We start from the raw sequence: 25,985 nt of genomic DNA, 5'->3' as shown, positions 1-25,985 counted from the left end.
CCCATTCTCTACGTCTGTGTCTTTATTCTTGTCCTGCCCCTAGGTTCTTCAGAACCATTTTTTTTTCCGATTCCATATATATATGTTTTAGCATACAGTATTTGTTTTTCTCTTTCTGTATGACAGACTCTAGGTCCATCCACCTCACTACAAATAACACAATTTCGTTTCCTTTTATGGCTGAGTAACATTCCATTGTATATATGTGCCACGTCTTCTTTATCCATTCATCTGTCAATGGACACTTAGGTTGCTTTCATATCCTGGCTATTGTAAATAGAGCTGCAATGAACATTGTGGTACATGACTCTTTTTGAATTATGGTTTTCTCAGGGTATATGTCCAGTAGTGGGATTGCTGGGTCGTATGGTAGTTCTATTTTTAGTTTTTTAAGGAACCTCCATACTGTTCTCCAGAGTGGCTATATCAATTTACATTCCCACTAACAGTGCAAGAGTGTTCACTTTTCTCCACACCCTCTCCAGCATTTATTGTTTGTAGATTTTTTTGATGATGGCCATTCTGACTGGTATGAAGTGATACCTCATTGTAGTTTTGATTTGCATTTCTCTAATGATTAATGATGTTGAGCATCCTTTCATGTGTTTGTTGGCAAACTGTATGTCTTCTTTGGAGAAATGTCTATTTAGGTCTTCTGCCCATTTTTGGATTGGGTGGTTTGTTTTTTTGATATTGAGCTGCATGAACTGCTTGTAAATTTTGGAGATTAATCCTTTGTCTGTTACTTCATCCATTCTGAGGGTTGTCTTTTCGTCTTGTTTATGTTTTCCTTTGCTGTGCAAAAGCTTTTAAGTTTCATTAGGTCCCATTTGTTTATTTTTTTAAAATTTCCATTTCTCTAGGAGGTGGGTCAAAAAGGATCTTGCTGTGATTTATGTCATAGTATGTTTTCCTCTAAGAGTTTGATAGTGTCTGGCCTTACATTTAGGTCTTTAATTCATTTTGAGTTTATTTTCATATATGGTGTTAGGGAGTGTTGTAATTTCATTCTTTTACATGTAGCTGTCCAGTTTTCCCAGCACCACTTATTGAAGAGGCTGTCTTTTCTCCATTGTATATTCTTGCCTCCTTTATCAAAAATAAGGTGACCATATGTACGTGAGTTTATCTCTGGGCTTTCTATCCTGTTCCATTGATGTATATTTCTGTTTTTGTGCCAGTATCATAGTGTCTTGATTACTATAGCTTTGTAATATAGTCTGAAGTCGAGGAGCATGATTCCTCCAACTCCATTTTTCGTTCTCAAGATTGCTTTGGCTATTCGGGGTCTTTTGTGTTTCCATACACATTGTGAAATTTTTTGTTCTAGTTCTGTGAAAAATGCCATTGGTAGTTTGATATGGATTGCACTGAATCTGTAGATTGCTTTAGGTAGTATAGTCATTTTCATAATATTGATTCTTCCAATCCAAGAACATGGTATATCTCTCCATCTGTTTGTATCATCTTTAATTTCTTTCATCAGTGTCTTATAGTTTTCTGCATACAGGTCTTTTGTCTCCTTAGGTAGGTTTATTCCTAGGTATTTTATTCTTTTTGTTGCAATGGTAAATGGGAGTGTTTCCTTAATTTCTCTTTCAGGTTTTTCATCATTATTGTATAGGAATGCAAGAGGTTTCTGTGCATTAATTTTATATCCTGCTACTTTACCGAATTGATTGAATAGCTCAAGTTGTCTTCTGGTCGAGTCTTTAGGATTCTCTCTGTAAAGTATCATATCATCTGCAAACAGTGACAGCTTTACTTCTTCTTCTTTTCTTTTTTTTTAGGTGCCAATGGTCTTTATTTCCAATAAGTGAAAAATCAAGTCATATATAATTTTGATTTTATTTTCGTTTTTAAACATTTTAAATTTCACCATACTCTGTGATTTTGCTGCTCAAAGTGGGGTCAACTGATCAGCGGCACACACGTCAGTTGGGGGCTCCTTAGAAAGGTGGCATTCCAGGTTCCACCTAGGCCTGCTGAATTAGAATCTGCTTTTAAACAAGATCCCCAGGGCGAGCCTGTGCACATTATGGTCTGTGTTGATGTCACGCTTAGAATCTTCTCAAAGATTTTATCGATATCATCCTATATATTTAGTAGTTGTATAATTTTCTTTTTAAATTTAGGTATTTTGATGATCTGAAACTAATTTTTATGTTAGGTGTGAGAAAAAGTGCTCTTTTTTTTCCCCCACACCTGATACCTTTTATTGAGTAAGTGGTCCATCATTTTCCTACTGGGGACATATTAAGTGGACAAAAAGAAAAGCAAATATATATATATATATATATATATATTTTTACTTTTTTAAAAAAAGTTTTTTGGCTGTGCCACATGGCATGTGGGATCTTCATTCCCCTACCAGGGATTGAACCTGCACCCCCTGCAGTGGAAGCACAGAGTCTTAACCACTGGACCTGCAGGGAAGTGCAGGATGATCTTATATTGTTCAAAGAAAAGATACTGCAGAAGAAATGAATAGCACTCCATAGATGTCTGAGCTCTGACAGAATGAGTGTTTCAGAGCCTGATGGACGAAAACTGTGCCTAAATCATAGGCCTTTCTTTAAACCACATGGTTCTATACAGAAAACAACCACTGGTTGAGATAGGGGTAAGGGTGAGAGGTGGGTACAGTAATTATTTTGAGCCTGCAAAAATAATTCTTCTAAAGACCACCTATTCTATGACACCATTTATAGGACATGCCCAGGGTTGGCAAACCCATAGGGACAGAAAGAAGGTTAGTGGGTAGGGAGTACTAATGGGTATGGGATTCTTTGGGGCGATGACAATGTTCGAAAACTGATTGTGGTGATGGGATGTGAATACACTACCACTGAAGAGCACACTTTAAAAGGATGAACCCACATGGCATGTGCATTCTAGCTCATCATTGGCCAGTGTTTGTAGAGTGCATTGATTACACAAGCCCTGCCGGTTCTAGGAGGAACCGTGCATCACGTGTATTTATTTACATGACTGAGTTTTCACCTACATACAGACTGCCTTGTCACACCCGTATTTGGGGCCGCTGTCTCACCTGTCTACTGTTTGGGCACACTGTAGGCCTCATGTCCCGAGAGGGGGGGACCGCACGGCACCCCGTGGATACGTGGACTCGTGGTGAAGTGTTACCTGGAGAGGCGCCTCTTGCATGCGCCCTGATACCCGGCCAGGCCCCGGGCAGCCCCGCGGGCACTCGACACTGGTGTCTGACCCTCGGACACTGGACTCGGGCGTTTGGCCCCTTAGACATTGGGATCCGGGCAACCCGGCCCTGCGGACACTTGACCCAGGTGGTCTGGCCCCTCAGGGACTGGACTTGGACGGCCTGGCCCCACGCGCCGCAGCCTCGCCGCCCGAACCCTTTACTTCTTCTTTTCCAATTTGTATTCCTTTCATTTCTTTTTCTTCTCTGATTGCTGTGGCTAAAACTTCCAAAACTACGTTGAATAATAGTGGTGACAGTGTACAACCTTATCTTGTTCCTGATCTTAGAGGAAATGATTTCCGTTTTTCACCATTGAGAATGATGTTGGTTGTGGGTTTATCACATATGGCCTTTATTATGTTGAGGAAAGTTCCCTCTATGCCTACTTTCTGGAGGGTTTTTATCATAAATGGGTGTTGAATTTTGTCAAAAGCTTTTTCTGCATCTGTTGAGATGATCATATGGTTTTTCTCCTTCAGTTTGTTAATACAGTGTATCACATTGATTGATTTGCATATTTTGAAGAATCCTCGCATTCCTGGGACAAATTCCACTTGATCATGGTGTATGATCCTTTTAATATGCTGTTGGAGTCTGTTTGCTAGTTTTTTTGTTTGTTTTTTGTTTTTTTTTGCTGTACGTGGGCCTCTCACTGTTGTGGCCTCTTCCATTGCGGAGCACAGGCTCTGGACACGCAGGCTCAGCGGCCATGGCTCATGGGACCAGCCGCTCCACAGCACGTGGGATCTTCCCGGACCGGGGCACAAACCCATATCCCCTGCATCGGCAGGCGGACTCTCAACCACTGCGCCACCAGGGAAGCCCCTGTTTGCTAATATTTTGTTGAGGATTTTTGCATCTGTGTTCATCGGTGATATTGGCCTGTAGTGTTCTTTCTTTGTGACACCTTTGTTTGGGTTTTGTATCAAGGTGATGTTGGCCTCGTAGAATGAGTTTGGGAGTATTCCTCCCTCTGCTATATTTTGGAAGAGTTTGAGAAGGATAGGTGTTAACTCTTCTCTAAATGTTTGATAGAATTGACCTGTGAAGCCATCTGGTCCTGGGTTTTTGTTTTTTGGAAGATTTTTAATCACAGTCTGAATTTCAGTGCTTGTGATTGGTCTTTTTATATTTTCTATTTCTTCCTGGTTCAGTCTCTGAAGGTTGTGCTTTTCTAAGAATTTGTGCATTTCTTCCATGTTGTCCATTTTATTGGCATATAGTTGCTTGTAGTAATCTCTCATGGTCCTTTTTATTTTTAAAAAAAAATTTTAAATTTTATTTATTTTTTTGCGGTACACAGGCCTCTCACTGTTGTGGCCTCTCCCTTTGCAGAGCACAGGCTCTGGACGCACAGGCTCAGTGACCATGGCTCACGGGCCCAGCCGCTCCGTGGCATGTGGGATCTTCCCAGACCGGGGCACAAACCCCTGTCCCCTGCATCGGCAGGCAGACTCTCAACCACTGCGCCACCAGGGAAGCCCTCATGATCCTTTTTATTTCTGCAGTGTCAGTTGTTACTTCTCCTTTTTCATTTCTAATTCTATTGATTTGAGTCTTCTCCCTGTTTTTCTAATGAGTCTGGCTAATGGTTTATCCATTTTGTTTATCTTCTCAAAGAGCCAGCTTTTAGTTTTATTCATCTTTGCTATTGTTTCCTTCATTTCTTTTTCATTTATTTCTGATCTGATCTTTCTGATTTCTTTCCTTCTGCTAACTTTGGGGTTTTTTGGTTCTTTCTCTAATTGCTTTAGGTGTAAGTTTAGGTTGTTTATTTGAGATGTTTCTTGTTTCTTGAGGTACACTTGTATTGCTATAAACTTCCCTCTTAGAACTGCTTTTGCTGCATCCCATAGGTTTTGGATTGTTGTGTTTTCATTCTAATTTGTCTCTAGGTATTTTTTTTTATTTCCTCTTTGATTTCTTCAGTGATCTCTTGGTTATTTAGTAACGTATTGTTTAGCCTCCATGTGGTTTTTTAAAATGTTTTTTTCCCTGTAATTGAGTTCTTATCTCATAGTGTTGTGGTCGGAAAAGATGCTTGATATGATTTCAATTTTCTTAATATACTGAGGCTTGATTTGTGACCCAAGATGTGATCTATCCTGGAGAATGTTCCGTGTGCACTTGAGGAAACAGTGTAATCTTCTGTTTTGGGATGCAATGTCCTATAAATATCAATTAAACATATCTGGTCTATTATGTCATTTAAAGCTTGTGTTTCCTTATTAATTTTCTGTCTGGATGATCTGTCCATTGGTGTAAGTGAGGTGTTAAAGTCCCCCACTATTATTGTGTTACTGTCGATTTCCTCTTGTACAGCTGTTAGCAGTTGCCTTATGTATTGAGGTGCTCTTATGTTGGGTGCATATATATTTATAATTGTTATATCTTCTTCTTGGATTGATCCCTTGATCATCATGTAGTGTCCTTCCTTGTCTCTTGTAACATTCTTTATTTTAAAGTCTATTTTATCTGGTATGAGTATTGCTACTCCAGCGTTCTTTTGATTTCCATTTGCATGGAATATCTTTCTCCATCCCCTCACTTTCAGTCTGTATGTGTCCCTAGGTCTGAAGTGGGTCTCTTGTAGACAGCATATATTTGGGTCTTGTTTTTGTATCCATTTAGCGAGCCTGTGTCTTTTGGTTGGAGCATTTAATCCATTCACGTTTAAGGTAATTATCGATATGTATGTTCCTATTACCATTTTCTTAATTGTTATGGGTTTGTTTTTGTAGGTCCTTTTCTTCTCTTGTGTTTCCCACTTAGAGAAGTTCCTTTAGCATTTCTTCTAGAGCTGGTTTGGTGGTGCTGAATTCTCTTAGCTTTTGCTTCTCTGTAAAGCTTTTGATTTCTCCGTCAAATCTGAATGAGATCCTTGCTGTGTAGAGTAATCTTCGTTGTAGGTTTTTCCTTTTCATCACTTAAAATATATTGTGCCACTCCCTTCTGGCCTGTAGAGTTTCTGCTGAGAAATCAGCTGTTAATCTTATGGGAGTTCCCTTGTATGTTACTTGTTGTTATTCCCTTGTTGCTTTCAATAATTTTTCTTTGTCTTTAATTTTTGTCAATTTAGTTCTATGTGTCTCGGCGTTTATCCTGCTGGGACACTCTGTGCTTCCTGGACTTGGGTGGCTGTTTCCTTTCCCATGTTAGGGAAGTTTTCGACTCTAACCTCTTCAAATATTTTCTTGGGTTCTTGCTCTCTCTTCTTCTTCTGGGACCCCTATAATGTGAATGTTGGTGCATTTAATGTTTTCCCAGAGATCTCTTAGGCTTTCTTCATTTCTTTTCATTCTTTTCTCTTTATTCTGTTCTGCAGCAGTGAATTCCACCATTCTGTCTTCCAGGTCACTTATCCGTTCTTCTGCCTCAGTTAGTCTGCTATTGATTCCTTCTAGTGTATTTTTCATTTCAGTTATTGTATTGTTCATCTCTGTTTGTTTGTTCTTTAATTCTTCTAGGTGTTCTTTAATTCTTCTAGGTCTTTGTTAAACAATTCTTGCATCTTCTCAATCTTTGGCTCCATTCTTTTTCTGAGGTCCTGGATCATCTTCACTATCATTATTCTGAATTCTTTTTCTGGAAGTTTACCTATCTCCACTTCATTTAGTTGTTTTTCTGGGGTTTTATCTTGTTCCTTCATCTTACAAAATCCTCTGCCTTTTCATTTTGTCTATCTTTCTGTGAATGTGTAAACCAACCTGTATTTATGTAACATTCTTAAAGGAACATTTGTCAATCAATCATTACAAAGGAATATAGGGAATATGTATATATCTCTTAAAACAAACCCCCCTTTTTTACATGACTCTGCTTTCTCTTCTAACCCTTATGAATGCCACTAAATGTTATTATATCTCCAATAAATTCCTGAAATATTTCCAAAGAAATAGAAACCAGTAGAATTAGGCACTGGAAAACTTTCAGACTGTTGCTTCTGGGCTGTGCTCTGCATCTACAAGTAATTCTGTGGCTTAAGATGCTCGCTCACATTCCTGAGCTGTATGTGTAGTTCTGAGGCAATGTGTGACACAGTGTCATGGGCTAATTACACAGTCTCCACTTGTCCAAAGGGAGTCACGCATGAGAAGGCAGGCTTTTTTATCTTCCTTTCAGGAGGATTTCATCCCATGATTCCCCACCCAGAAGTGCAGAGTAAACAAATAACAACAATTAGGTTGACTGTGAGACCTCGTACCCCACTTTCTGGGTCTTATCAGCAAAGCTAGTAGCATGTCCTATTTAACCACAGAGCCTGTGGCAATGACTATTTCACATCTCTATGGCTATGGGGATATTTCACCTCTCTCCACTGGTCAACATTTTTTATTTGCTCCCTAAAAGATAATCACCTGGATAGTATGGAGTTATTAATTTCAAATGTGGGAACAATTACGTTAAAATGAGTTTTTGTCTTTTATAGATACATAATGAATATTTATTGATGAAACTGTATGATGCCTAGAATTTGCTTCAAAATGGCATAGGATGGGGGAAGTCAGTGGGGAGGGTGTAGATAAAATAATAATGGCCATGAGTTGATGATTGTTGAATCCAGATGCGGGGTGCATGGGGAACCATACGATTCACTATATGTTAGTGAATAATGATTAGCTTTATAAAAGGTCTACTTTTTATATGTTTTAAATTATACATAATTTTTAAATGAGCACTCTTTAGGTAGAGGGCAGAATTAGCAATGTTTAGATTTTGGGTTGAGTATTGTAGTGAAAAAGAAATGCTGATGAATTGGTTCTAGAAAAATGTGCAAGTCCAGTAATTTCTCTTTGTAATGCATTATACACTATTCTGTCCATCATCTGCCTCCAAGGCTACACTAACTCTGTAGAGCTATGATTAATGTCCTATGCATTTGCCTGTGCCTTTTTTCTGTATTCCTAGAGTTTTTTCACCTTTGCCTTGTCTCTTTCATTAGATTAGTAATCTCATCATGTCAGGACATTCCATGTAATCAGCCCCTCACTCCATAGCGCTGAGTACTATGATTTTCCAAGAATGATAAAATTTAAAAAGATAAAATAGGAGATCAAACAGTGTAAGCTAATATTTTTCAAAAGACTTGCAAAGGGATGGTGATTATCTGAATTTTGATTTATGTGTCAGAAACAGCTGTGTTCACTTAGTCACCAACAGTGATTCTCTTTGAAGCTAAGGGGGGGAATACATTATACTTTTTCTTCCTGTAAAAACAGAAATAATCTAGTCTCAGAATGGAGAAGGGAGAGGAGGGGAAAAGGATGGAGAGAGGGGTGAGAATGGCAGAAATGTTCTCCAGTCACCCAGTGGTTGTTCCAAAATTCATTCCTAAGTGGTAGGGACAAGGGACCTGTCCCCAGGTGGCTGTGCCCACAACCCTGGGTCTTGTTTCTTATTGGTGTGTCTACAACACAGCTTTAACTCTTCTGAATAGGTGAAATTGCTTCCAGAAATCTTCTGTAGCAAGTTCAGCCTCTTTTCCTCTTTTAGCATAGAGTTCTAGAAAATTTTACTGCTGTGAAAGGCCATAGCATTATTTTTAAGGTTATCCAAAGACCCTGAATGTGCAGGGTCTTGTGCCAGGTATATACAGCAGGGCTGATACCAGAAGCCGGGTCTCAGTTCTACCGGCCAACTTCCCACCTCCACTTAGGTCCTAGAGATCTACCTTGGAGGTTTGTTTTGAAAATTTTAGTCTGATAGGATTCAAGGGATAGATTGAGTGTCCCATTTAAGAACTATAATCTCTAGCTCTGGCTTTCAAAAGGAAGTTTGAGGAGGGTGACTTACCTCTTAAGCAATGTGCTAAGATGATGGAGTGAACTGCTGTGGGGAAGTGTTGATGTCATCAGCCCTTTCTGGCTTCCACACTGAAACTGCAACTCTTGGTTAGGAAGTAAAGGAGGAAGTGAAGCAGATTCATCATTGCTTAAGGAGCCTGGTATGTGCAGCTAGGATTTCCTAGCTGTTGGCTGAAGCAATAGGGGGAAACTTTCTCATACACTTGCTGGGCCCCAGCTGAGAAGGCCTGGGGAGCTGCTGGCTCTTAGGATGGACCTGCTCATATGTGTTCTCCAAGGAACTCATTAGGAGCTGCTGTGATCTCATTTTTTATGTGTATGACATTGTTCAATACCTCCAGGAAGTTTTCTTTAGGAGAAACCTTTTATAGCAGCTCTACATGGATAATTGGTAAATATGGCTGTGATACAACAGGTAAGATTTGATTATTTGAAAGTTTCTTCCACTAAATGGACATTAACTTTTAAGATTCCCCTTCCCTTGACCCCCTAAAAGTGGTTAAGAAAATGAATAGTGAATAGGCCCATGCTCCCGGGGTTCCAGAGAGCAGACAGAGCAGGTAGTCTGAGCTCTTAGAATCCTAGCCAGGCTCTTAGCCCTCCTTTATCCTCTAGGAATACGTTCTTGGTCAGTTGTTAAGAATGAAAAATCCAGCTTGCTAGAGCATCTAGCCACTCTACAGAAGTGTGAACAGATCTGAAAGGCACCTTGGCCTTCCCCTGCTTGCAGACAGGCATGCCTCGAGTCTAGACTATGCAAGCAAGGTCTCCTGCTCTTTCTGTTCCTTGAAGGGCTCTGGAATGAGATGACATTCCCATCATCCTGACCATGGCCTAGTCCAGCCTGTGTTTCCTCTTTTGTGAAATACTTCATCAGGAGCCAAATTAAATCTCCCTTGCCTTAATTTGAGCCCATTTCTTCGTCTTTTTTTTTTTTTTAATATTTATTTATTTATTGGCTGCATTGGGTCTTTGTTGCTGTGCACGGGCTTTCTCTAGTTGCGGTGAGCGGGGGCTACTCTTTGATGCAGTGTGTGAGCTTCTCATTGTGGTGGCTTCTCTTGTTATGGAGCACGGGCTCTAGGCATGTGGGCTTCAGTAGTTGTGGCTCTCGGGCTCTAGAGCACAGGCTCAGTAGTTGTGGCGCATGGGCTTATTTGCTCTGCGGTATGTGGGATCCTCCCAGACCAGGGCTCAAACCCATGTCCCCTGCAATGTCAGGCAGATTCTTAACCACTGTGCTACCAGGGAAGTCCCTGGCCCATTTCTTCTTGATTAGTCAACTGAGATGACACAATAACTTAATTTTTAAAAAAATTTATTTTATTGAAGTATAGTTGACTTACAGTGTTGTGTAGTTTCTGCTGTACAGCAAAGTGATTCAGTTATACATATGTATATATTTTCTTATTCTTTTCCATTATGGTTTATCACAGGATATTGAATATAGTTCCCTGTGCTACACAGTAGGACCTTGTTGTTTATCCATTCTATATATAATAATTTGCATCTGCTAATCCCAAACTCCCAAGTCATTCCTCCTCTACACGCCTCCCCCTTGCCAACCACAAATCTGTTCTCTATGTCTGTGAATCTGTTTCTGTTCCATGGAAGTTCATTTATGTCATATTTTAGATTCCATATATAAGTGATATCATATATGTATAATATCTGTCTTTCTCTTTCTGACTTCATTTAGTATGATACTCTCTAGGTCCATTGATGTTGCTGCAAATGGCATTGTTTTATTCTTTTTTGTGGCTGAGTAGTATTCCATTGTTTATATGTACCACATCTTTATCTATTCATCTGTCGATGGACATTTAGGTTGCTACCATGTCTTGGCTATTGTGAATAGTGCTGCTATGAACATAGGGATGCATGTATCTTTCCAAATTATAGTTTTGTCTGGATATATGTCCAGGAGTAGGATTGCTGGATCATATGGCAACTCTATTTTTAGTTTTTTGAGGAACCTCCATACCGTTTTCCATATTGGCTGGACCAATTTAAATTCTCACCAACAGTGTAGGAGGATTCCCTTTTCTCTACACCCTCTTCAGCAGTTGTTATTTGTAGACTTTTTAATGATGGCCATTCTGACCTATGTGAGCTGGTATCTCGTTGTAGTTTTGATTTGCATTTTTCTAATAGTGATGATGAACATCTTTTCATGTGTCTATTGGCCATCTGTGTGTCTTCTTTGGAAAAATGTCTATTTAGGTCTTCTGCCCAGTTTTTGATTTTTTTCCTAATTAATTAATTAATTAATTTTTGGCTATGTTGGGTCTTATTTGCTGTGTGTGGGCTTTCTCTAGTTGTGGCGAGCGGGGGCTGCTCTTTGATGCGGTGTGTGGGCTTCTCATTGTGGTGGCTTCTCTTGTTGCGGAGCACAGGCTCTAAGCACGCAGGCATCAGTAGTTGTGGCTCACAGGCTCTAGAGCGCAGGCTCAGTAGTTGTGGCGCATGGGCTTAGTTGCTCCACAGCATGTGGGATCTTCCCAGAGCAGGGCTCGAACCCATGTCCCCTGCATTGGTAGGTGGATTCTTAACCACTGTGCCACCAGGGAAGCCCTGACCCAGACCTCTTTAAAGGGAACATCAATAAGCCAAAGATATGAGTTAGTAACTCCTAGAATATTAGGTTGGAGAGCTAACCAAGAGACACTGAGGCAACAGGCAGGCTCTGGGGCACTGAGGTGGCTGTGTGTCACAGGTTTGAGGTATGGAAGGGGATGAAGCATGCTGGAACCATTTGAGAAGGATAACTGTGTTCAGCCCAAGTATACAGTGCTCGAGCAATATGGCACAACTTGGTCACATTAAGTATACACGTATCTTATGATGAGATTTCTGCAGTCTGTTAACACCCTCCCCTTCCTGCAGCAATCAGGAGTGATGTTCAAAAGAGTGGAAACATGGTGGAAGTGAGGATGGGGGAAATGATTTTTGGCAGGGCCACTTCCTATAGTTGTGCAGATTGTGTCCTAAGCAAGGCTCCTACTGAGGGGGCCAGTAGGGGCTGAAACCAAGCCTGAGCTCCACCTTGCCAAGCCTTGTGCAAGGGCTGTGTCCTCCAGGAGGAAGAGGTGCCTTTTTTGATGCATAAAAGGATACCAAATGGATGAGAAATTGTCTAAAAGGATTGCCACGTGTGTCCAAAATTGGACACACATGAGGCTGCTTATGGCAGCATTGTTTTGGGTGGCACCGGGAGTGCCCATTACTGGGGAGCAGAGAGGCCACATGCCGTGTGTACATGGTGGAGTCCTCTGCAGCAGTCAGGAATGGTGGATTGGAGTGCACATGGCAGTGTGGATAGGTCTTAAAAACAAAGTGTACAGTGGAAAAAGTAAGACACAGTGAGATCTATATCACAAGGCTATGGATGTAAATTAAAATGCATGCAAACCAGACAACAACACACACTCCCTTGAACACATACAAGCCAAAAAATGGAATTAAGGATTAAAACAGTTGCCTGGGATTTCCCTGGGGGTCCAGTGGTTAAGACTTTGTGCTTCTACTGCAGGGGTCACGGGTTTGATCCCTGGCTGGGATCCTGCATGCCGCACAGTGCAGTAAATAAACAAACAAACAAACAAACAAATAAAATGGTTGCTTGTGGAAAGGACAGGAGTGAGGAGTGTGCATAAGAGGAAATACATGCGTATATACTTAAAAGCGCAGCTTTGTATGGACCAGTTAGAGTATAATGTCCCATGAACTGAAAAGTGTGATTAATTTAACACTGCACCTGAGGCCTAATAAGTAAAAAATAAATAAATAAAATTAAATTAAGTACCCTGAGCCTTGCGGTTTGAGGCTTTCCTGTGGACCACCAGCATGGCTTGATCAGCATTATCACAGCTTTTTAATTATCTCATTTACAAAGATTTATATCTGGACTTGTATGAGCTGCCTTATAACACACCTGCCCTTGTCAAACTCAGAGGTGTCTGATACTGTCCTGGTCCTTAAAATCCTTGGAAATTCCTATATTATTTTGTTTTCCTGTTAGCCATAAACAGAAATGAAAGCATTTACTTCCCTGGGGATTTAATCAAACTATGAAAACTATATGAATGAAGAATGGGGACTGCAAAGAAGAAAAGAAAATCCTCAGTTCTTTTTGGCCTGGTTCCTTATAAATCCTGCATCCACTTTTTGTATCCAGCGAGGGCTGGCAGCTGATGGGTCAGACTGGGCCCTCAGTCATTGGAATACAGTGCCTTAGCTTCTTCAAAGATAGGTCTAGATCATTCTAGACCAATGCAGTCATAAAGTACCTAGTGCTAAAAACTTTCACCATTTAAAAAAAAAAAATATATATATATATATATATATATATATATATATATATTTTTTTTTTTTTTTTTTTTTTTTTTTTTTTGCAGTACGCGGGCCTCTCACTGTTGTGGCCCCTCCTGTTGCGGAGCACCTCCAGACGCCCAGGCTCAGCGTCCGTGGCTCATGGGCCCAGCCGCTCCGCGGCATGTGGGATCTTCCCGGACCGGGGCACGAACCCGTGTCCCCTGCATTGACAGGCGGACTCTCAACCACTGTGCCACCAGGGAAGCCCTAAAAAATATAATTTTTATTTTTGAGATATTTCTTGGCCAAGTGTGTGTGCAACTTAAACCAAAAGAAGACCTAATATTCTCCAAGTTAGCATGTGTTCAATCAATAGGTACCCAATAAGCATAAGTTAGATTGAGTGATCTTTTGAGCTTGTGCCCTCTGCAGTGAAAGTGCAGAATCCTAACCACTGGACTGCCAGGGAATTCCCAGGTTGAGTGATCTTTTACCATCCATTCAGGGACACCTCTTCCCCATATGGAGTCTTATGTGTATTAGAAATGTGCCTCTTCTTCCTGAAGACACAACCCCACAGTCAGGTACAGGTGTGGCAAGTGGAGCTGGGTTGCAGCCCCACTCACCCCCTCTGCTGTTCAGGGCACAATCCACACAACTGTAGGAAGTAGCCCTGCAAACAAATGAACTCCCCTCTTCTCTCTTCCACTAGGTTTCCACTGTTTGTAACATCTTTGCTTGTTGGTCTAGGAAAGGCAGGCCTGACTGACCATTCTAATTGCCAGGCGGAGCAACAGCATCTCCCATCCCACATGCTCTTGTGGAACTTTACCCCTGCCTCTATAAAGGTGGAGACAAATTCCACTCTCCGGGCTTCCCTGGTGGCGCAGTGGTTGAGACTCTGCCTGCCGATGCAGGGGACATGGGTTCATGCCCCAGTCCGGGAAGATCCCACATGCCGTGGAGTGGCTGGGCCCGTGAGCCATGGCCGCTGAGCCTGCGCGTCCGGAGCCTGTGCTCCGCAACGGGAGAGGCCACGACAGTGAGAGGCCCGTGTACCGCAAAAAAAAAAAAGAAAAAAATTCCACTCTTCTTGAGTCTGGGTGAGCTTGTGATTTACTCTCAACCAACGGGGCACAGCAAAAGTGACACTGTGATTTCTGAGGTTAGGTCATAAAGAGTGATACAGCATCCACCTTGTTGGCTGGAACATTTACTTGCACTTGGAGCCCTCAGCTGCCATGTAAGAACTCTGACTCTGCTGAGGAAAGCCAGGCTCTGAGGAAGCCATGCCATATGGAGAGGCCGCGTGTGGGTGCCCTGGTCAGCAGTCCTAGTTTCTGAGTGCACCAGGCTCTGACATCAGACATGTAAGAAAACAAACCTTCGATGCTTCTAGCTCCCAGCTGTGAAGTCATCATCAGACTTTGAATCCTTTCAGCTGAGGCCCCAGACAGCTAAGAGCAGAGAGAAGCCATCCCCACCATGCCCTTTCTGAATTCCTGACACATAGAATCCGTGAGCACAGTAAATTGTGGTGTTCTATGCCACTAAGTCTGGGGTGGTTTGTTACACAGCATTAGTAACTAAACGATCCATTATTTTCAACAACTCCAAAATGTAGAGCAGTAAAAGAGGAAGGGAAACTGTTATAAATTAAATATTAAAAAACTATCGGGCTTCCCTGGTGGCGCAGTGGTTGGGAGTCCGCCTGCCGATGCAGGGGACGCGGGTTCGTGCCCCGGTCCGGGAGGATCCCGCATGCCGCGGAGCGGCTGGGCCCGTGAGCCATGGCCGCTGAGCCTGCGCGTCCGGAGCCTGCGCTCCGCAATGGGAGAGGCCGCAACAGTGAGAGGCCTGCGTACCACACACACACAAAAAAAATTATCAAATAAAAGAGACAGAAGAGACATATCAACAAAGACAAATGACATTGCTTGGCTCCTGATTAGAATAAAGTATTACAGAAAGTTACTTGGGAAAATCAGGGCAGTTTGACTCTTGATGGATACTAGAAGTATGAAGGAATTATTGATTTTTTTAATAAAAGAAGGAATTATTGATAATTTTTAAAATGTGATACAGTGGTTATTGAAAAAAAGTCTTATTTTTTTACAGATAAATACAGAAGTATTTAAATTTGAAAATATCTGTGATTTGCTTTAAATTGGTTTTAAAATAGAGATGGGAGGTACAGATGAAACGAGATTGCCATATGTTGATAATTGTTGAAGCCAAGTGATAGGTACATGGGGGTTTATTACATTATTATCTCTAATTTTGTACATATTTGAAAACTTCCATAAGAAAAAGTTTGACAAAAGAGAGGATGGTAGGTCCTCTGTCCTATTCTTCCAGGCCGTGGTTTTGTGCTAACAGGTGCCAATGGTTTAAATAGATTGCTCCTCTTATAAACATGATCTCTGTGTACTTCTGGGGGCTTCTTGAGACCCAGGACCCTACACTAATGTGGAGATTTCAGGCAGAGAAATGGACTAGCAAAGGAAAGCATATTCTTAGGTAAATGTTTAGGCTCTCCTCAAATTAGTATAATTTTTGGTGGATAGAATTCCCCTTAAAGATAGAATTATCTTCCCTGACAATACCCAGCGCAGCACTAGGTACACAGAGGGGATCCTAGCAAATTGATTTGAATTAAGAAACCTGATTGTTCAGGCTTAATTCATCAGCTTACTCCAAAGGTTAGATAGTGTTCAATTTTGAACCTTGAAATATATGTCAGCAGAAAAGCAGGCAACAAGGCTGCATGTTGCTATGCAGATGACATATCTTGGAAGGTCCTTCTGTTTGCATGTGACTTCTCTTCTTGAAGAAAGACTATTAACTCATGCTGCAGCCTGCTGCTCTCTGCTTGGTTTTGGCTATGTCACTAAACTCAAAATAGAAAGTTCTTTTACTGCAAAGCAGGGAAAGAGGTTTAAATTTATCGATTCAAATAACAAAGGGCAGCATTATACTGGCTTTTCTTGGGTGGGGGTGGGGAGAGAGAATGACTGCTTCATCAAGGAGAAAGAGTGATCTGACACTGGCAGAGGCTGGGACTAGGAGACAAGCATACACTGTGGTGAGTTGGGCTTGTCTCCCATCCTGGCCCCCCTCACTCTTTGCAACTGTGTCACCTCTTTTAGGACATGGGAAAGCAGCTGAGCCACTGGGGATTCGGTCCCAGAAATGTCACTGAAGTTATCAGACTGGAAACAGTTCTCTGAGCCAAACCCCTTCTCTCTCAGCTTTTAGTGGGGTCAGTACCTTGCCACAGAGTTAAACAGCAGGGAGATATTTTTTCTTGTCAAATGGTCAAACATTTTAAATGATCTCTAGGGTTGGAAAGAGTTTGGGGAAATTGGCATTCTCATACATTGCTGGAAGGAGGTAGATTGATCTACCCGTCTGGAAAGCAACCTGACAAGATGGATTCATGGTGTAGCAGAGAATGTAGACCCAGAGGCTCTCTCACCTATACCTGGTGGAAGTATAAACCGGCTCCATAGACAAACTCTTGTGCAAGTACAACAGGGGACATTTACAGTAATGTTCATAGCAGCAATGTGAACAAGAGCTAAATCCTAGAAACAATGCACTTGCCCATGAGTGGAAGAGTGGATGGTAAACTGTGGTGTATTTACGCACTGGGGTATTTTACACCAGTCAAAATGAACTACAGTAAAATGTAATGATATGGATGAATTTTTAGCAAAGTAATATTAAGTGAAAAAAAATCCTGAAAGATTACATGCAACATGATATCCTTTTTATAAAGCTAAGAACATGGCTTCCTTGGTGGCGCAGTGTTGAGAGTCCGCCTGCCGATGCAGGGGACGCGGGTTCGTGTCCTGGTCCGGGAAGATCCCACATGCAGCGGAGCGGCTGGGCCCGTGAGCCATGGCCACTGAGCCTGCGCGTCGGAGCCTGTGCTGCGCAACGGGAAAGGCCACAACAGTGAGAGGCCCGCGTACCGAAAAAAAAAAAAAAAAAAAAAAGCTAAGAACAATTTTTTAAAATTACTCTTTAGGAATATATATACAAATACAGTAAAACCACATAAAAGGAAAAGCACAGAAATGAACATCTGATGCAGGTTCCCTTGGTTGGGGAGCGTGGGGAAATGAGGGGGAAGCCCTTATGGGTTAAATATTGGTTATTGTTGAAGTCCTAGCTTTTGTTTGGGGTTGTGGATTCACAGGTACTGATTACATTATTGAAATGAATTTACCACCTAAATTAACAAAATCAGGCCATCCAGTAACAATTATGATAATGTCATGAACCAAAGATTGTGGTTAATTCAATTCTGAGAACCTGACATTAAAACAAAACAAAATAAAACAAAAACAGTCCCAGAAATGTCACTGAAGTTATTGATACTTGGCACAGTTATTCTATTTCTAAACATTTACCTTAAGGAATAAACAGAGATGCACAAAAAAATTTATGAACAAGGACATTTATCATGGTATTTACAAATATAAAAATAGGAAACAATCTAATTACCAAACTAAGGGATTAGTTACCTAAGTTGGGTTACATCGATATGCTTGAAAAAAAGGTAGTCTTTTAAAAATATTTTAAGAGTATTTAAGTACCAATGTATGGAAAATACTATATATCAGTTGAATAAAATGAGTTACAGAACAGACATACACAATATGAACCCAGTTTTTTAATTTCCTGTAAGTATATATATACACACACACAGAATAACTGGGAAGACTATACATCAGAATGATTATATCACTCTTCCCTAGATGTTATTTTTTCCTTAAACTCTTCAGTAGTTCACAAATTTTCTACAGTGATCATTAATTCTTTTACAGTCAGAAATAATTTTATTATAAAAATAGATGTTAATAGTAGTAGCTAATGTAGATGGAGTATTTGTCATGTGCTAAGAGCTTTACTTGGGTTAATTTATTTAATGCCTAAAATAACCCAGTGAGGATGGTACTATTATGATCCCTATCTTACAGATGAAGATACTGAAGTTTAGGGGCTTAAATAACTTTCATGAGGACACAGAGGTCCTAAGAAATGGTGCCTTGAATCAGGCTTCTAGGGGGCTCTTCAAAGAGTGGGCCTGATGGAAGGGTCATGGTCTCCCTGGCTCAGGGATGGCTCCACCAGAGAGAATGATCTTCTGAAAACAGCACTGGGAACTAAACAGCCTGATGTGGACCTGAAATCCACATAGAGAAAGAGACCCCAAGGGATGCCTGAGCCAGAGCCCATACAAGGGAACCAAACATTGAACGTGGGGAGGGCAGACATGGCGGAACCAGGGCACCCAGCCCTGAGGATTTCTGATGAGCCCTTGTGGAAAAGGAGATCCCATTGATTGAAGAATTGACTGGAGAGCAGAGGTGTTTTTACTCATGGTTCTGGCCAGCTCTGACTCCCACCAGCCATTGCACTAGGATTGGTGTCCAGAACCTTCGGTAGAAAGAAGAGGGTGCTCTAGGCATGGGACAGAGCCAGGGACTTGGCTGCGGTCTCTTCTCATCACTCATGCTTTAAATATAAGCTCTGATGTGATCAAGGCATCAGAGATAAAATGCCTTTCTCAAGCTCAGTCAGCAGGATCTGGTATCCAATTTGGACAAGACAGTGGAAAGTAGACTCAGGGGGAAAAAATCCCTTGGTCTCAACACCAACACACGGGAGTTGAAGAATTTGACACCTTAACATTGTAGAATAAACAAATGTAGGCATGTTTTCCTATGTTTTCTTCAAAACAGCTAGAACAGATATGATTTAAGAGGAATGGATTTTAACAGTTAGTTCTTCTCTTCTCAGCTGAAGAATTCTGGACTATCTTTCAAGATGTAGCTCAAGCATCAGCTTCTGTGGAAATACTTCCCAAGCTGCCTGAAGCAACAAGGCCATCCCTCTTCTATAAATGTTTAATAAATGACTTGTTTACCTGTTGGACTGTCTGTCTTCCCCTGCTGTAGCATAGCTCAGTGGACTGTGTTATACACCTCTAGGTTTTCCCTGCTTTCCCTGTATCTCTTTCCATCAACTCTTCCCCGCCAAGCATCCCTGTGCATGCCATGTGGTAAGTGCTAATTAGCAATTTTTTTTTTGGAATTTTTTTTTTTTTTAGGCTGCACCATGCAGCATGCAGGATCCTAGTTCCTTACCAGGGATCGAACCTGTGCGCCTTGCATTGGGAGCTCAGAGTCTTAACCACTGGACCGCCAGGGAAGTCCCTGGTAAGTGCTAATTAAATATTGCTATTGGGACAGAGGGCTGTAGAGGTTTGTGGTGTTGTCTTCTAGAATTCTCAGAGCTGGGATCCAATCCCCTTTTTGCATCTCTGATACTGGAGAGAATCTGATGAAGTCTAAGAACCCTTCCCCAGAAAACACATGCAAAAGAAAATTCCCAATTATATAGCAGTAAATACACACACACACACACACACACACACACACACACACACGCACACATACCAACAAATACACAAATGAGTGCGTGTAAAACTGGGGAAATCTGGATAAAATAGGTGGATTTTACCAATATCAGTATCCCAGTTGTGTACTGCTATAGTGCAAGATGTTACCACTGGGAAATTGGGATCTCTATTATTTCTTACAACTGCATATGAATCTAAAATTATCTCAATAAAATTTTCAATAAAAAAGAAAAATCCTGTACATTATCCTTTAGGAGTTGATATATCCCCTTGAATTTACCCATGAATCCTAATTTGAGAGCTCCCCAATATAGTCTAATCTCTACATTGTTGGAGGGGAAACTGATGGGAAAGAATGTGCTCAAAGTCATACAGATTGTTGGTGGCAGAAGAGGAAATGAGCCCAACTTTCTTTTCCTTACACTACAGCTGGCTCCTGGGAGGAAGAGAGTACTGTCCACATTGTGCTATTTTCTTGACTTAAAGGCAAGACAAACCAATCAGGGCAACTGATATTCCCTGACATGGGGAGCAAGCTGGGTAATTCGTTTGCAGAATTATTTGGTCTTTTTTTTCTTCTCATTGCTTTTTAGGCTGCCTGTACTCAGGCTATGGATGGGAAGGATCTCATTCCCAAAGAAGGTGGCTTGGAAGGGTGTGGCTCAGGGACCAGCAGCCTTTTTGATTCTGAGTGCCATAAGGGGAGCCAAACTGTGCCTATGGGTTATCCCAATAGGGTAGAAATGGAGGAGTAAGAGAGAAAAAAAGAGAAGAAAAAGAGGGGACATCAGGAGGAAAGAGAGCAGAAAGGCATGGTAGGAGGAGAAGACAGTGGAGGAGGGGATGGGATAGGTGTATTTAGGGAGTAGGATTGATGGGGTGGGTTGGACCACAGGCCACTCACTAAGCTGCAGCCTTTAAGGACACCAATTATTGTTCTATTCTTGGAGATTGCTAGGCATTGAAAGTGTCAGATGGTCGAGTGGTCAAGATATTCCTTTTATGAAAATCGCTTGTGATCTGATGCTAAAGGCTCTCCAGTAGTTAAGAGTTTAGGTACTCTGTACTAGTTATTTTACAAGTTACTTAATCCCTTTGTGCCTTAGTTTCATCATCTGTAAAAGGAGGATAATAATGGTACCTACCTCATGAGTGGTCAGGAATAAATTATATAATACATGTAAAGCATTTAGAAGAGTACCTGACACATAGTAAGTACTTAATTAATGCTGGCCTTATAATTGTTACTACTTGACAGAGGCTCATTTCTTCTTGCTTGTTCCTCCAAAGACAGAGACAGTGATTAGCATCTTTCCTCTAAGAAACAACCATCAACATGTAGGCACTAAATTAGCCACCAGTTTTCTCTTTTCTGCACACACTGTTCCTTCTTCTGTTTGTGGACCCAATTCCACTACCATCCACCACAATAAGAACTTAAAGAAGAGCACATAAGTACCTGGTAATCAAGGAGTCTCCCTGTCTGGTGTTCCCTCTAATGGCTTAGGGAACAAACACTCTGGTGAGGGGAAAGTTTGTTTCTTTCCATCTGACAGGAGTGAAGTATGGTCCTATCTTTCTATTTTTACAAATGAACTTCAAAGAACTGTTTAGATGCCTCTGTGCTTGCAAATTCACCTTCTTTGGGGGATCTGATTTTTAAATCTTGCCTAGCATCAAGTTAGAGTGGTGGTGAATTGATTAATCTGGAAAATAAAGAACAAAATATGAACAGATTTTTCACCCCTGCCTCCGGCAAAATGTCCCCCTCCTCGGCAGTGTTTCTGGGAGTCTTTAGGGAACACCTCCCATGGGCTCACCAATAAGTCCTCCATTCATACCTCTGTGTTCTGACAAGTGTCAGGTCTCTCTGAGGTTCCACTAGATTCTGGGGCTAGGCGCTCCCAATCAAGAGAGACCTAGAATCATCAGGGAAGACTGTTCAGAGGGTGTGGGGCTTGAATGACAAGTAGGGTTCATGTAGATACAACGGGCATCTGGGAAGCAGGGACAGGCTGAGCAAAGAGGTGAAAGTAGGAATGGAACGGATGAGGATAGCTTTGGTCTGGGAGATTTAGGGGCCCACTGAGCTGAGTGGAAGAGCTTTTAGTGAGAGGTAAGGCAGGAGAAAGGGCCATATTGAAATGCTTTGTGAGGAGACCGTTTGAGAAGACCACAGGAAAGGTGAGACTTCTTTTCTCAAGAAAGTGAGGGCCCTTGAGTAATATTCCAGGGCATGGTGGAATATTTACTAGAACTGTTGGCTACATGTAGTTTGGGCCTGTGACTCCCCTAAAATGTGCCGTGTCATATTTACTCAGGTATTCTGAAGATTTTTTTCCCCAATTATAAAAGCAGTCAATTATAAAAGCAATATGTTTTGTTACAGAAGTAAAAAGAAAATAAAAAAACAATCCCACTCACCAGAAGCAACTGCTGTCAACACCTCACTGTGTATCTTTCTAAAGTCTCTTATAAACATATATTTTATAATATATATTTAATAAATTAGGGTTATATCATACATGCTGTTTTATAAGGCCTGTGGTAATTTTTAAAATTACTTTATCACATAAATGATAACATTCCAAACTTCAGTTATTACAAGATCACCGAAGGAATTTTTGCCCAACTACTTAATATAGATGTTAGCTCATACATGTTTAAAATTTCCTATATAGTTCCACAGAGAACTTCCCATTGGTGGCACTGCATTGAGCCTAGCACAAGCCCAGGAAGACAAGAAGAACAGAAAATTCCAGGTGTTTTGTTTGTCCAGGTGTTTTCATTGTTGGAATGTAGGACTTCCCTTACAATGCAAATGATTTTTTTCCTTGTCTATAAATAATGTTTTATTGAAACACAGTTATACTCCTTTATTTACATTTTACTGTGGCTGCTTTTTGGCTACAATGACTGAGCTGAGTAGATACAACAGAGATCATATGGCATATCTAAAATATTTACTCTCTGTCCCTTTACACAAGTTTGCCAACCCCAGTGCAAATGATTTTTTTAAACCCCATGTTATAATAGGATTCTGCTGCAATAAATTTATATCTCGATATACATAATATCTTTAAAACTGAAGGTAAAGTTTCTGTCTGTGCTCCCCATCACCGCTGCATACCCCAGCCACTACTATTGGATCCCAACTTTCCTGTGTCATCTGCCCCATAAACTAGGGGGATCTCCAGCCTAACCACTGTACATTCATAGTTTGAATTACACTGGGATTAATGGAATATTTATATTCACTAAGAGGCCTCATTTGGAGAGTGTACAGTTAGGTGATGTATGCATGAGCTTGCTGCCACATGGTACAAGTTTATTATGTTAAAGTCATATCTAAATTGGAATAATCTGACCTAGTGAAGTTTGGAAGGGGTAAAAGAGCCAACTTCCTGAAGTTGTAAAACCACTCTTAGATGATGCCAGCATTTAAATCTAATTAAAACTTGTGGTGAAAGTTTGGGAACTTTTGACCTTATCTCTTTAACTGTGGTACATAACTGAGTGATTCCAGTACCTAATTTCTATAAACACCTGCTCTCAGTTTTTAGTACTACTTCATACATGCTGTTTTATAAAGGTATTTTTTTCACTTAAAATGTATTGCAAATAATGTTCTATGTCATAAACATATTTCTATGATAAGATTTTTAATAGCTGCAAAGTTGGTGACAGTATTCTTAAGGTTTACCCAGCCTTCCCAAGTGATGAACTTTGCTTTCCATTTCAGATTTTTTTTTTTCCTTTAACAGAAAAAAATATTCCCTCTGTAACTGACAATGGTATCTGGATGTCATGGACATTACTAGGGGACATGGTCGTATTTTCTTTAGCCAAATTGCAGAGCTAAGGGAAAGGGCTGATTTATATTTGTGGCAAAGCTCCTGGTCACAAAATTTTGGCCACATCTATAAAATTCTAATTTCAGGTGAAAGGGCAATATAAGTTTAATTTTTCTGAAAACCACAAAGGAAAGATACAGGGATAGATACCAATGAGTTGCAAGCATCATTGCGTATCATGAGTGCAAAAATCTGGTAGTTGGGCAGGCCCAGTTGATCAGAGCATGGCAGGCTTCTCATGGGCAGAGCCACTAAAATGTTGACTGCTCAGGTCTGTTTTGGGGTTTCTGGGGCATATACGGCCTTGCCGCAAAGAGTGTGTTATCAGATATGGCACCTTTTTCAGAGAGAAGACAGGAGCACAAGACTGACCAACTGAATTAATTTTTGGATTTATTCCTAAGTGACTAACGCTCTGTACAACAAACTTTCTGAATGTTTGCTTGATGGCAAAGGAAGAGAGAGGGTGTTCTTTTTGTTCCATCTCTACTCTCTTTCCTTGAATATCCTCCCCCTTCCCCGCTTGATCCAATGGCTTTGTGTCTATATGATGGTTTTTTTGGTGGGGGTGGAATCTTAGTTCCCCAACCAGGGATCAAACCTGGGCCCCCTGCCGTGGAAGCACAGAGTCCTAACCATTGGACCACCAGGGAATTCCCTATATGATGTTTCTGATAGTTATGTTTTGTTTCCAAAGACCACTATGTATTTCATGGCAGACACTGAGGGGCTCCAACTGGCATTAAAGGATATTTAGAATCAGAGACCACTTAGAAATAATAATAATACTTACTGGACATTTATGATATACTCTTTGGTGTCTTACATTTATGATTTCATTTAATTCTCAGAAGAGCCCTTTTATTGGCTGTTATAATGATCCTCACTTTATAGATGAGAAAACTCAGAAAAGTTAGGTAACTTGCCAAACCTCACACATCTAGGCAGTTGCAGAACTGGAATTCAAAGCTGGTCCATCTGACTCCAGATTTCATTTCTTACCTACACAGCCCTACTTTCTGTCTCAGTAAGTTTAGAAGTCAGGGAACTAGAAGAAACAACAAAATATACCTAACATAAGGCAAAGAGAATTGCTGACAAATAAAATACATCTCATTCCTTCTCCATGTTTAATGTCAATTTTTATACCTTGGCTAAAAGTGCCCTTTATAAAGCTATTTGCTCAAGGTTATCTTCCTCATACCCCGCCCCCATCGTCAGATGATTTTTATTTATACCTATGTTTAAACATCATAGGCAAGCATCAGACTCACTGTATACTGAATTTGCCACCTGAGCAAAGATTCTTTTACAAAGCATATTTGCTTTATTAATTCTCTGGTTTTTGCCAAGAAATAAAAAGGACAATTCTTTTTTTTTTTTAAATAAAATTATTTATTTATTTATTTTTGGCTGCATTGGGTCTTCGTTGCTGTACGCAGGCTTTCTCTAGTTGTGGTGAGCCGGGGCTACTTTTCGTTGCGGTGCACTGGCTTCTCATTGCAGTGGCTTGTCTCATTGCAGAGCACAGGCTCTAGGTACGCAGGCTTCAGTAGTTGTGGTATGTGGGCTCATTAGTTGTGGCTCATGGGCTCTAGAGAGCAGGCTCAGTAGTTGTGGCACATGGGCTTAGTTGCTCCGCAGCATGGGGATCCTCCCGGACCAGGGCTCGAACCCCTGTCTCCTGCATTGGCAGGCGGATTCTTAACCACTGTGCCACCAGGGAAGCCCAAAAAGGACAATTCTTTTTGGCTTGCTTTTAACTTTTTAAATTTTTTATTATTTATCTACCTTTTTGGCTGCATTGGGTCTTCACCGCTGCACACAGGCTCTCTCCAGTTGCGGTGAGCAGGGCCCACTCTCCGCCGTGCGTGGTGCACGGGCCTCTCACTATGGCGGCCTCTCCTGCCGTGGAGCACAGGCTCCAGGGACACAGGCTTCAGCAGTTGTGGCCCGCGGGCCCCAGAACACAGGCTCAGCAGCTGCGGCGCACGGGCCTGTCCCCCGCATCAGCAGGCGAACTCCCAACCACCGCGCCACCAGGGAAGTCCCGCTTTCAACTTTTTGTTCCAGGTATTCCTCAGCTCTAGAATTGAGACAGTCAGGTCAAATTAGCCAAGACCAGATAAATCAAACTGAATTTTCAGATCCATTGGTTATTTTGGGTTCTACAAAGTAAAAAAAAAAAATTCTAGATTTATTCTAAAGGAAACGATATTCTGATTTAGCTCTGTACTGTTTATAATCATATATGCTTTACTTCACGGCTTGAATGCTAATATGAGCTTCCTAGAATTCATTCCTTAAGAAGTCAAGTCATGGCATCTAATTATTTGGCAGGATGTTTTAAGTATATA

The 25,985-nt window shown here is 41.1% G+C and overlaps 1 protein-coding gene across 3 annotated transcripts in view; it reads left to right on the top strand.

Annotated features, from left to right (window-relative positions):
- Positions 1-25,985, top strand: part of CDKL3 (cyclin dependent kinase like 3) — a 126,731-nt gene that overhangs the window by 98,873 nt on the left and 1,873 nt on the right. For 2 of the 3 annotated variants that reach the window (XM_067031649.1, XM_067031645.1), the window contains one exon: positions 19,463-19,571. In XM_067031649.1, coding sequence (XP_066887750.1) covers positions 19,463-19,571 — 109 coding nt within the window. Of the gene's footprint in view, positions 1-19,462; positions 19,572-22,463; positions 22,847-25,985 lie in introns of those variants that run through there. The other variant, XM_067031648.1, reaches the window with a different exon arrangement.

This window comes from Kogia breviceps, chromosome 4, assembly GCF_026419965.1.
Source record: "Kogia breviceps isolate mKogBre1 chromosome 4, mKogBre1 haplotype 1, whole genome shotgun sequence".
NCBI classification, from domain to species: Eukaryota; Metazoa; Chordata; class Mammalia; order Artiodactyla; family Physeteridae; genus Kogia; species Kogia breviceps.
This window is presented reverse-complemented; position numbering and strand designations above follow the sequence as displayed.